The sequence below is a fragment of the Anabas testudineus genome, chromosome 17 (genome assembly GCF_900324465.2).
Source record: "Anabas testudineus chromosome 17, fAnaTes1.2, whole genome shotgun sequence".
Lineage (NCBI taxonomy): Eukaryota > Metazoa > Chordata > Actinopteri > Anabantiformes > Anabantidae > Anabas > Anabas testudineus.
The window spans coordinates 17,293,510-17,306,233 of record NC_046626.1 but is presented as its reverse complement, the minus strand read 5'-3'; the positions used below and the strand labels follow the sequence as shown (position 1 = coordinate 17,306,233).

The 12,724-nt window shown below is 37.8% G+C and overlaps 2 protein-coding genes across 2 annotated transcripts; one reads left to right on the top strand and one right to left on the bottom strand.

The window, feature by feature from the left end:
- Positions 1-377: 377 nt before the first annotated feature.
- On the bottom strand, positions 378-3,838 carry napgb (N-ethylmaleimide-sensitive factor attachment protein, gamma b). The gene is made up of 12 exons (XM_026373837.2): positions 3,663-3,838; positions 3,370-3,437; positions 3,200-3,284; positions 3,091-3,108; positions 2,971-3,001; positions 2,772-2,881; positions 2,405-2,471; positions 2,248-2,318; positions 2,074-2,152; positions 1,664-1,743; positions 1,354-1,483; positions 378-1,048 (listed from the first exon to the last, which is right to left on the bottom strand). The coding sequence occupies exons 1-12, from the start codon at positions 3,716-3,718 to the stop codon at positions 911-913; spliced, it is 933 nt and encodes a 310-aa protein (XP_026229622.1). The 5' UTR covers positions 3,719-3,838; the 3' UTR covers positions 378-910.
- Positions 3,839-4,807: 969 nt separating this feature from the next.
- rab12 (RAB12, member RAS oncogene family) lies at positions 4,808-12,601 on the top strand. Its single transcript, XM_026374980.1, has 6 exons — positions 4,808-5,201; positions 6,780-6,840; positions 8,895-9,033; positions 9,424-9,513; positions 9,768-9,872; positions 10,518-12,601. The coding sequence occupies exons 1-6, from the start codon at positions 4,976-4,978 to the stop codon at positions 10,623-10,625; spliced, it is 729 nt and encodes a 242-aa protein (XP_026230765.1). The 5' UTR covers positions 4,808-4,975; the 3' UTR covers positions 10,626-12,601.
- The last annotated feature ends 123 nt before the right edge of the window (positions 12,602-12,724 follow it).

The following is a 12,724-nucleotide window of genomic DNA, read 5'->3' as shown; positions in this document are numbered from 1 at the left end:
TGGGCAACAGCACAAATAAAAAAAGAAAACGAAACAATCCCTTATTAACTTGTACTGATGGTAGAATATTGTCTTCTTACATTTACAGTGTGAGCAATAACATACACATAGGTTTAGCTTCAAAAAGGAAATGAGAGCACTGGAAACATCACTGTTTGGCCCCTTTTTCATGCGTTAGTTGCTTGAATTTAACTCTACTGTGGAAACTGGATGTTTTATTTTCACACACAGCTCGAGGTAGACGAATGGAAACGGCTACAAGCTGCGTCATAAGTTGTATGTCTCCTTTAATTTTCTTTCTTATTTTTTTGAGTAACCTAAATAAGTGCTAATGTTCAATAGTGTGAATCATTTAAGCATAAATATTCTCAAATCAATAGTTTTAATTTTCCATTTAATTATTCTGAACATGCATTAACAGACTGGTTGAATATTATTCCAGTAACATTTGAAACAGGCCACAGCCATGAATACTGAATAAATTAACTCTGTACAAATAAACACCTATACACTGATCAGATTAGACATATAGAGTATTTCTGATTTTAACAGACCTATAGTAATCTTAGACTTTACCCACAAATGAGAACAGCAAATTTACAGCTTCACAGAAACGAAAAAGTAACAGAACATTTACAAACAACAGGCTTTCATACATTATCGAACATTAAATCATTTTTCATTGCCAAGGATCCACCTCAAAGAAACAATTTAAAAGGTTGTTTTACACACGACTCTTCTGCAGCACCTACTGTGACTGTTGGATTTATAATTCTTTTTTTTTGCTTAGTACTGTTTGCACAATAAAGATCAAATGGAACTGAGAGGGTCTGTCGAGGTTTTTGACTTGTAGGGTGTTGTGGTGGAGCAGCATATGGATAGAGTCGACTCTCGCTATCACAGCTGAAGGCTAACACAGCCCGCCCTCATACTCATCCTCCTCTTCGGCGGCTGGCGTCCCACTAGCGCCACCTTCTGGAGCAGCTGCAGGCTTCTTCTTCTTTCCTCCTCCTCCAGGTACCCTTAGGGAAATGGCCAGCTTGGCATACTGTGAGGAATAAAATGTTCTCTGGTTTAAAAGATATAAATGACAGGGTGCAGAAGTTACAACAGTTTTAGCTCTTTCGTGTCAGGGATTTCGGTCGTAACTTTCGATCAGCTGAGATTTTGTAATCCCATGTAAACCCATGGCATATTTAAATGTCACAACCTCCTAAAATGTTTTGGTAGATCTTAAACATGGGTGACACAGTAGTGTTGTGTCTAGCACAGCAAAAAAATACCTGGTTTGAGTTTACATGCTCTCCATTACAACCCACATTTATCTGTAAAATATGTGTTAACAGTACTCACGTCATTGTCCATGTACTTCAATAAAGGTGAGTTGCACACACGGTAGACCTGGTCCTCGTCCTGCTCGTCATAGCCCTGCAGCAGCGTCTCCATGGCAACACAATCTTCGCTTCCACTGTAGCCGGGCAGACTGGTGGAGATCAAGCAGCACTTCATGTAATAACCCTCAGTTTAAGTGGCAGCAGTGAAACATCATACACAACAAACACAACAGAGCTAAACCAGACGAACTTTTGACTGGGAAACAGTAAACGTTGCCTGAGGGACTTTTGGCTCCTTGTAGATGCAGAAGTAACTACAGGAAACATACCTGTAACTTTCTCTGACACATTTATCAGCTGCTACGTAGTCGCCTCTGTGAAGGTGAATCAACACTTGGGCAGTTGTTTTCTAGAAGTGACACAAGTTCAGGAAATACGTTTTGTTATCACTGATCCACACAAGGTCAGAGATAAATGACACTTTGACTCCAGTTACCCTAATACCTTAATTTACTAATTCTAACTTTATCGTACTAACATGTATTGGGCTGTGTGCCCACTAGGACTCTGACACCATCGCATTTCTTTAAAACACATTTATTTTCTAACCTCAAAAATGTTCAGCTTGCTAAGAAGTTGAACATTACATACTTTCTAAATAATTTAATTCTAACTTTGATTCTAACTTGATTATGGTGCAAATAGAATTTGTCAACATGAAACCAACACGGTAACTCACCTTAAAGCACATGGGAAAGTTCTCTATCTCTTTGTACATGTTTTTCTCTTTCTGCACAGCAACTGCAGCTTCATCCAACCTGGTTACAAAGACAAGAACAGAGTGAGGATTGATGAGGAGCAGCTGGTGCAGCTGCTTGTCACTGCCCCGACAGCTTAATTTAACTCTCTTTACCTTTTTAATCTGACGAGAAGTCTGGAGGCTTTTCCCAGCAGTTCGACGGCCTGACGCAGACGATCCTCATTCTACACACAAACACAAGAATGTATGAGCTACATGAAACAAAATCAACAGCATAAAGATTTAGTTGTTGTTGGCAACTCACGGTTACCTCAAACACACCAGCTGCCTTCTGATACAAGTCCACAGCTTTCTCCAGGTTTAAAGGCTCTATCAGTCTGAGGAGAAGAAGAGTTTCTGTTTGAGGGTAGGTGTGTTCAATATGTGTTTTCAGTGACAGACGGATTAAAAGGTCCAGTGTCAAATCAAAATGTGCTAATAACCCCAATGTAAATTAGCAATACAATAGTAATGATCTGTGTAACAATTCTAAATACTGAATTTGCCATTTAATGAAAATAATGCACCAAGTCCAAGTAGGCAGAGGGATTTCTTTTTATGTCATCAGCATTCTCAGTAATAATATTTAATCTCGTGTTATTCTGTCAGCAAAATAGCTCAAAATGTGTTATATTTACTTTCCAGCCCTGTCCAGAGCCATAGCAGCAGTGTCAGGAGTCCCATTCTCCATGTACATCATACAGGCTTTCTCTATGTACTGGATGGCCTCTGGCATCTTCTTTTGCTCCTGATGCAGTACAAACACAACCACGTTACAATTCTGCTGCAGACACAATGCCTTCATGTACCTCCCATTGAGTTCAATGTTTTACTCACCTTCATCATCATACCTGCCTGCTCAATAGCCCTGAGGAGGAAGAGGAGAGTCTGAATACAACAAATAGTCATTACGTTTGCTGTTGATTTAATACTGTGGTTATTTAACAAGATACTTACTTTGCAGCATGGAAAAGCCTGAAGGCCAAGTTAAGAAAATTACAAAACAGAGTCAAAAACAACAGTAATGTCTTGTTACATGACTAAGGAGAGAGTGCAGAGAGGATACGTCTTGTTTTCTGTGTGATATTCTGCTTCCTTCAGGTAAGCATCCTTTGCCTGCTCATACTGCTTGGCATTCTTGAAGCACACAGCTACAGACAGGACACAGACAGTTAGTAGCACGCTATATGTCTTGAAGGTGCACTTTGTAGTACATAATAATATTGAATATGTTACCTGCTTTGGCGTATTCAGATGCAGCACTGTCATAATCAGGCTTCCACTTTGTCAGACTTGTCTTTAAGCTACAAAACCATCAGAGAACAGTTAGTAGAATCACTGTGGTGCTGATTAATACTGAATACAAAACAAAACATGCGTTTACAATTAAATATGCCTATAAATGCACTGGATGTTAATTTATGTCGCATAGCCCTTTTCATTGGCCTTACAGCTAGCTAACATCACTAGTACCACAAACTGGTGTTTACTGAGCAGGAAATAAAATAAAGGTTTATATGGCAACTCACCATTTTTCCGCTTTGGCTATGTGCTCATGAGCTTCATTTATCTTCTGAGCAGCCATGCTGTTGGTTAAATATGTGATATTTAATGAATTTGTGCTGAAAATGGTGTAGATGTTGATCCGTCGATGTTTGGATTAGCAGGAACTCCTCATCGGCCGCAACGTCACCTGGTGTCGCACAATACGGGTGCCGCCGAGGACAAAACTGGCCGTAAACGCGAAGCAGTGTTTCAGTGCACGAACCCATCAAATTTCAATAAATTTAAATTAGTCCACACATTTGTGGTTTGTCTATAGTTAGAAATAGTAAAATCACATAAACAATTCACCTGCAACTGAAAAAACTGGACCTTTGAATAGTACATATTAAATATCATTATGTATTTTTATTTTTAAAGCTCAAACCAAAATATAATATACTACACCACAGCATTATTTCTTATAGTATGTGTACTGGAATTATAAACAATTTAGACCAAAATTGGCTAATTTTACTTGCTACATTTATTTGACAGCCTAATTTACTTATTATTTGACATTGGCCCTTATTTTAAAATTGACCAAATAGGTTTATTTGTAGTTCATAGCACACACTACTAGTTGCAGGGTTTTTTTTTAGGGCTAGTTATAATACATTTCTAAAATTAACTGACTTAATGACTTTTCAAGGTAAGCTGTCAGATTATAATAATAAGTTTAAAGTTTTTTTCTCTTTAAATCTTCATGAATTATATTGAACAAGGCTAGATTTTTGTGGCTACTTTCTTTATGAGCCACATGTGGAAGCAATCTGGAGTGGACCTGTAGTAGTTATCAACATCCTGTTCAGTAGTAGTATAAAATATGTGTTTTCTTAGACATGTACTTGCACTTTGTAACAACATTAAGAGGATGTAGTTATTACGTCATTTTAACTAATTCAAAAGGTCTTAAATAGTATGTAAAGTAAAGAACCTGAAGATAAATACAGTTAATAACAATAATAATGAATACTGTATTCATACCCTTGGGGAACTAGTTACTTTCTACACCCGCATAACACCCCCTCCCCATAATAATAATAAAATTAATAATAAAAATAAAAAATAATAATAAACGTGAAAAACGTGTCGCCGGAAACGGAAGTACTTAAACGCTGGTTAATGACGTCATGACGCCTCCGGTGTCTAATGGCTGAACAACAACAACCGTGAGCAACAAACTTTCACAAACTTCTTCATCGACAGAGGAAAGTTGGAAATAAGTAATTATTTCCACTGTGTGCCACTTTCGACGTGCTTGTTTGCTTTTCCTGTAGTTACAAATGTGGAATTACTGATGGATCCTAGATATGACATACCGCGGAGGGCCGCCGGTGGTGGCGGGGGCTCCGCGAACTCGTCCCCCGCTCTGGGGGCACAGTCGCGCCGCAGGAAGATGCCACCCAGACCCGCTGATTTTAAACTGCAGATTATCATTATCGGCTCCCGTGGTGTTGGTAAAACCAGCCTCATGGAGAGATATACAGACGATACTTTCTGCGAAGCTTGCAAGTCGACCGTAGGTGAGGAGACAAGCTTGTGTTTTTGACAACTTTGTATTGAAAGGATGCAGAAGGGCTCCGTCTATTTACTGGACGAAAGACACCTAAACTATTATGGGATGGAGGCTAATGACAAACTGCCTCCTATTACTTATTAACTTTACTGTTCAAGGGCTCTGAACAGAGATGACACTACCAGCACTAGCTAGCTAAAGCTAACAGTTGTAGCTAACAACTTAGCTAGTGGACTGTTGCTTTTGAGTATTTTGGTTCTTTTTACACTTATTTTAAGCTTAAAATAGTGTTTAGGAGTTTACTGTGCACTTTGAGCTGTTGGAACCAGGATATTTACCCACATCACGGCATTGTTTTTATATGTTATTGTTTTTATTGCAAAGTAAGGACAGAACAGCAGTGCAAACACTGAGGTAAACAGGAAGCACACAGGTGCAAATGAAGATAACATAGCTGACTAAATATAGATATAGAGTTAAATAACTGAAACTAAAAACAGTAGCAACAGCAACATCCGGTCAAAAACATTAACAGAAAGAATTACAACTTAAAAAAGAAAAGTCAGGCACACACACAACAGGCTAAAATGAGAAAGGCATAATAAGAAGTTGTTTGTTGAGGTTAAGGATAAACAAAGACGACATGGGCTTAGATTAAAGCTATTTAAGAGGTGAAGTAAGAAATATTTCCACTTTGTGTATTTGCTTGTGTAAAAAGAATTTTGTTAGAATAAAGATGTTAACTTTGCACTTGGTCAAAATAACAGAAAGTATCTCTGTGGGTAGGTGTGTGAGTATGTGGAGTTGACTTTGATAAATCAGTGAGGACTAGGACGACCTTCACATTTCAAGGTTTTCTCACAGCGTAAAGAACAAAGGATTTTACACAGAAGACACAAGAGCTGACAATATATGTGTATTTGCTAGATCAGTGTTTGACGTGGGTTTCTCTTACCTTGATGCAGCATTTTACTTTAATTACGATGATGTGCAGCAATTTACTAATTGTGTAACTTTATGTACTACTGATTTCCCTGTTTGTTAGTTTTTTACATTTTTTACATAATACAAAGACCACTTTAACTAATTGATCACATTTATATTAATTTACTCAAATCAAGAACACCTGATGCTTAAAAACCTGAAACCTGTTTATATTATTATATTATAATTGGTAAACAGTCCTGTGACCAGTCATAGTGTCAAATCCCAAAATAGTCACTCAAGCAGCTGCTACGGCAGCTCCATTTTGTTCCATGTCATTCCCGTGACACAGCTCTTATATCGTGTGAGCTATGCGTCAATAATATTGTGCCACTTTGATCACAAATACCACAGAAGTAATAGTTTGAGAGTGACTGATGTCTGAAGTCTTACATTAAACTAAGATGTAACTGCCTTAGTCATTGTTTTTCTCATAATAACAAAGGAAACCTGCTATTATATAGTTACCCAGACACAGTGTTGCATTGCAAAAATATGAATTATTTTCATGAAACCAACTAAATTATAGTGAGACTAAGTCAAAGAAACACAGGAAATGCTGTCACTTGTACATGTTCACATGTTCTGATTTCCCTGATAGGAGTTGACTTCAAGATCAAGACAGTTGAGCTTAGAGGGAAGAAGATCAGGCTCCAGATATGGTGAGTAATTGTACAGAAATCTGCAGTTCCTCTGCTCGTCTGCTTGGTGCTTTTCCTGTCTGTCCTGTCATCATACATTTCCTCTGCATGTTTTGTATTGTCAAAACCTGCAAAGCATAAAAACAATTCATAATATTTGTTCTCATATTACTATTGGTTTTTTATTAAAAACTATTAACATTAAACTTATATCTCAAGAAGAAAGCATGTGGCTCCTGGAGGAATCTGATTTACTCTACATATGGAGTTTCCAGTTTGCAGTTGCTAGACATGAGGTTCGATAGCATTTTATCAAATTAGAATCTGGACTGGAATCGTGAAATGAATTCCTACACTGCTGTGTTAAAGGATTGTAAGCCTTTGACCACACATTTTGCCCCTGATTTGTGATGTTCATTAACTTTGTTCTTATTAACTTTTATTCACACACAGACTATAGAGACCAGTGGTAAAATCACCACCATAAATAAGAATTATGCTTTGTCTTTAACTAATTCAATCTGTTACCTGCAGTAAACATTTCCTCCATTGTGTTAATATCTTTTTTTTAATGAAACAGCTTGAGAGAGATTTTGATTTGTATCTTCTGTTACTGTTTAAATGTTCTGCACTCAAAACAAAAACTTATGACCTTTTATGAAGAGTGGATTTATTACAGAACCATTGTATTAAACCACACAAGTTTTATCTTGGTGGGTCTGATAAACTGTCAACTGAGTTTACAGCATTGTGATAATCAGGCTCAACCTGCTCCTGTGCTTCAGTAATTATTGAAATAAAATATTTAAATTGCTAAATAAATTAGATTAGTGTGTAGAGAATCCGAGGTCTGGAGCCAGTGAGGTGATTATGTTGTTTGACTGTTTTGCGTCTACTTGTGTCTTATGACTTTAACCAGGCTCTAAATCACATTTAGAAAACATCTAGTGTGATTGAAAAACTATAAATTACAGTCAGGATTACTTTTGGACTGACTGTGGGTATGACTGCGTTGATTGTACATTGATGCTTCTTGGCAAGAATGTGGAAACTCCATTGCTTATTTCACTAATAACACATTTCACTTGTTCACTAACACCTCACCCACCCTCCCACCTCTGTATCACATCTACCACGTCCCGTTGTGTCTCTGCTCCTGTGGCCGTCCTCAGCCTGTCTGGTCAGGAAGGCCTTCCTCAGTGTGTCTTGTCTATCATGTTGAACTGCTCACGTCAAGCTCCATCATTGGCACACCCGGCCTTAGCTAACCCTGCCACTGTGCTGCTGTGTCTCTGTCTGCTCTTCTGCTCATAAGCCTGACTGTGACTCACAGGGGAACAGGGAGAGACTAGCTGACTGAAGGTACAGTAACTCAAACTGCTTGTCATGCTGCTAACCCAGACTGAGACGATCAGCTCAAGCATAACACTGATTTAAACACATCTTATTTTTTTACAGTATTTAACATATTTACTCTGATTAAATCTGTTAATTTCAATCATATATATTTATTGTTGATCAATAACTTTTTTTTTTTTTGTAATTAAAATGTTTAGTTACTGGTAAAACGTTTAGCATTTACAAGCTCTAAATAGTTGAATGGTTTAAAGCATTATAATATAGCTGTAGTTTACAATTCATGTCACATTTTATTAAAATACAAACTCTATTCATAAAGTTACAGCTATGTGAACACCAGCCTCGACTTACCAGGAGGCCTTCATTGTTGAAAACTGCATTAATAAACAATAAAACCTGCTTGCAGCTATACTATAGTGTGCCAAATCCATTTATGAAATGCTTCCCATTTCTATTTTTGTGATGATGTGGATGCCAGATTGGTTCCACATACAGAGTAATTCAGTGTTTTAAACTGATTCTACTTTTACTATTTTGATCTTCAGTAACTGATCATATTTCTAATCTATAATAAATAAATTGTCTTTTTTTTTTTTAAACATACAGTAAATCTGTTAGTCATGTTGATTATTGTTGAATGAAAACCACCTTAAATCAGTCTGTTCCTATTCTTGAACACTGGTAATTTAGTTATTTATTTTCTTGCTACCTCTCAGGGACACTGCTGGCCAGGAGAGGTTCAACAGCATCACGTCAGCCTACTACCGAGGTGCCAAGGGAATAGTGTTAGTGTATGATATCACAAAGCAGGAGACGTTCGACGACCTTCCTAAATGGATGAAGATGATAGACAAGGTAAAAGAATGATGTTGAAAATCATGTTTATCTTGATATTACAGAAAAAACGTTTCTAGTTACCAAAACGGTTTCACCCAGCCATACCTCCCCTGATTATTCATCCTTCAGATGTACCTCTGCCTACAAACACGTTAGAGTTGGCAGCAAAAGAAACTCTTTTTACCTTTATCCAGACATTTAACAGATTTTATGCGAATATTAATATTTATATTTATATTTGTGTGTTTAAAAACTCTGATAAATGTGTTGTATCACTATCAAATGCATAAACGTGTATTTTTTGTTGCTGTACTACACAGCCAGATTTCACAGCTCTAATCTGGTTTGACTTTTATGAAGCTGATGATTTCCTGACATTTCTCCCATACGATTTCTGTTTTGTGTCAGTATGCCTCAGAGGAAGCAGAGCTTCTCCTGGTTGGGAACAAGCTGGACTGCGAGACCGATCGTATCATCTCCAGACAGCAAGGAGAGAGGGTGAGATCCACACACACATATCCAAAAGGAAGATGCAGTGGTACAAAGGATATAAGAGAAGATAAAAGACATAAAAGACACACTGTTAACACTAAAACTGACTAATTACACAGCCTGGCTACATAAAAACCAATTAATTGAGGAGACCTTTCTTCAGTTTGTGGGCTGTTGCTAGTTTTAATTTCTGCTCCTATGGAAAGATGAACTTGTTCTTTGCTGGCACTGAGCTAATTTGGATTCATTTTGTGTCACAGTTTGCCTCTCGAATAAGTGGAATGCGCTTCTGCGAAGCTAGTGCCAAGGATAACTTTAATGTGGATGAGATTTTCCTGAAGCTTGTGGATGACATTCTTAGCAAGGTTTGTGTATTTTAATTAAATCTTTCTGTTCTCTATAGAATTTACTTTGAAGCTGCAAATAAAATAAATATTTTTACTGCATATGATGTTTTCCAGTTGCAACTAGTACAACAACCTGCCTTGTTCAGTAGTATATTTACATAACCATTCAAATTATTACTGTCTTAACTCTCTGATGTAACTATTATTTAATTTTCAATAATTAAAAACACTCATTCACACCATTGAATTACAAAGAATTATTGTGCCTACACTGTAAGAAAATTTCAACCGCATTTAAAAAGATGCCTTTCTCTGTTCTTCCTCTTCTCTAATGACTTTTGTAGGAACGTACAGTTAACAAACATTGATGTAAAGGCATTGCGTTTTTACTTCACAAAAAAATAAGTTCCCTGTTTTGTTTTTTTTTATTTACATTTAGAGTAGGGGTCCAATATGATGATAGTAGTAGAGTCCAAAGTTGCTCATATCATAGAGGTGTTTACAACTTCAGAGCATTAATAACATGGATCTGCACTTGTCAAACTTATTTTTTATTGATCGACTAAACGATTTACTAATTTCTTCAGCTGTTTTTTCTACTCATGGCTATATTACTGTATAATTTATTACACTTGTGTTTCTTTTTTCTCTCCGATGCCACAGATGCCTCTGGAGGTTCCTAACAGAGAGCTTTCCAACAGTGTCCTGTCTCTGCAGCCCGAACCGGAACTGCCTCCGGAGTTGCCCCCTCCTCGCATGCGTTGTTGTTGAGAGTGGGGTCCCCCCCCCCCCCCCATCCCTCACCCACAAAACGCGCGCACACACATGCAGGATACCAATCTGGCCACTAGGGGACAGCACATAGCAGCAGTTTAGTAAAGCTGACTGCTGATAACATGCATGGACTCACCTAAACAACCAATTTTATGTCTTCTCCTGTTTTGTAACTGCACACTATGACATGTACCACACTAACACTTAGGCCCGGTTGAGTCACCCACTTCCTCCCACATTTCTGTCTACACTTGACCCAGACTACCTCATTCCTCGGACCGATAGGCGCTGTGCCCCACAGGTGCCTTCGAGGTAGCGAGCCCTCTGGTAGCAGCTGCACATTTTATAAGGAGGGATGTTACTGAGGGCCCTAAAGTTTGGTTACTCTTAAAAAATGTTCACATCACATGTACCTTACACTACGTTTGACATTTTGTGAACATCCCAACAGTCTGTTGTCTTTACATTTTCTAGGTCACAGAAAAAAAAGAAACTAAATCTCACCTTGTCTCAGCTTAGTTTAAATAATGGGTCTACAGTAGGTACAGTAGTTTTATATTATTACCAAGTGATGAGTTGACTTGAGGTAAACAAAAGCACATGATGTAAATATGGTGTGTTGCTGCAATGACTGGACAAGGTGCAGGTTTCTGTGGCCGTCAATAGGCGGTTGTGTGGTGGTGATATCGGTTTGTATTCCTTTGCCTTAAAGTATTAAAGTAGCTGGAAGGACTTGTTTCACATTTGTATAAATTGTAATGTTTTGCACTGCGATCCATCCTAACTTAGTTCGACTGACATGCAGAAAAAGACACCGAGTGTAGTTTAGCACTAATAAACATCAGTGTTGCCTCAGTAGTGGCCGCTCTGAACTCTACCACACCCTGTCTGCAAGTGGGATGGAGACGAAAGGAGAGATGGGTAATGTAGTCTCTGAGGGATTTATGTCGTCACAGGGGCATTCTCCATTTGAGTTACTGGATTTTCAGAACGAGAAGGCTGTAGGAAGCTATAAGTGTTATCTTTTCTGTTTTGGTTTTGTTACTAATGTTTTATAGTATTTAGTTTTGATGTTTTTCCTCTGAATTCAGATCCGGCTTAGAGGCGTCTGCGTTGAGTCACTTTGTGTTGGAGAAAAAGGGGCAGGACGGTTTGTTTAGTATTTGAATGACTCAGGACATTTTGATCGGCTCTTATCTGCTAATTATTTCAGACTTTTATTGCAGACTTCCTTCACAAAAACCCTGCTTGAATGGCACATTTGTGTTTCATACAGGAAGTCAGCTGTTTTGATTTCATGATATCCCAACTAGGCTATGCATGTTGACGCCTCCTTTGCTCATAGACAGTAATAATCCTTTAATTATTCAGTCTTTGTTGTAACATTAATGCAATATTAGCAGTGTAGCACTATGGTTTGCTTTGTTGTTACATGTTGATGAAGTAAGAGCCTGAGTCTGCGGGTGAGGAAGGGCGAGCCCATTTAAAGCACCTGATTTGTATGTTATGATCAAGCTAAGCTGGCAAATGATGTTTTCTACCAAATGAATAGTTTCATACCAAAACATAAATGAGGCCTCTGCTAATGAAACCGTCAGCCACGTCCGAGCACGGTTAGATCAGCCGGTGAACGACATTTGCTTGGAAATAATCAGCAGTTAAGTAAATAAGATTTGTGCTCTGAGACGCTGACTCGTCGTTTTTGGAATGAAACTTTTCATTCGCTCTCCCTCTCTGACTTTTAGCATTCAACACTAACCCTGTGGTATCTGTTTTTAATAGCCAAGCCTTATACTACTTACTGTTTTAAATATAATTTTAAAAATGCTCTTATTTGAAACCTGTATCCTTTAAGATGAAAGACTTTGTATTAAACCAGAGGTTTGGGGCATGTTTAAAGCAGATTTGTGATATTTATAACTTGTGGCATTCTTGAACTAATGAAATGCAATTAAAGATATCTATATTTATTACCAGATGATGGTCTTGATTTTACTGCATGACTGTGTACTTATTTAAGAACAGAGGTTTAAATCACTGAAAGATGCTGAGTGATGTTTGTACTTCATAGTGTGTAGTAGGTCTTGAAGGGTGGA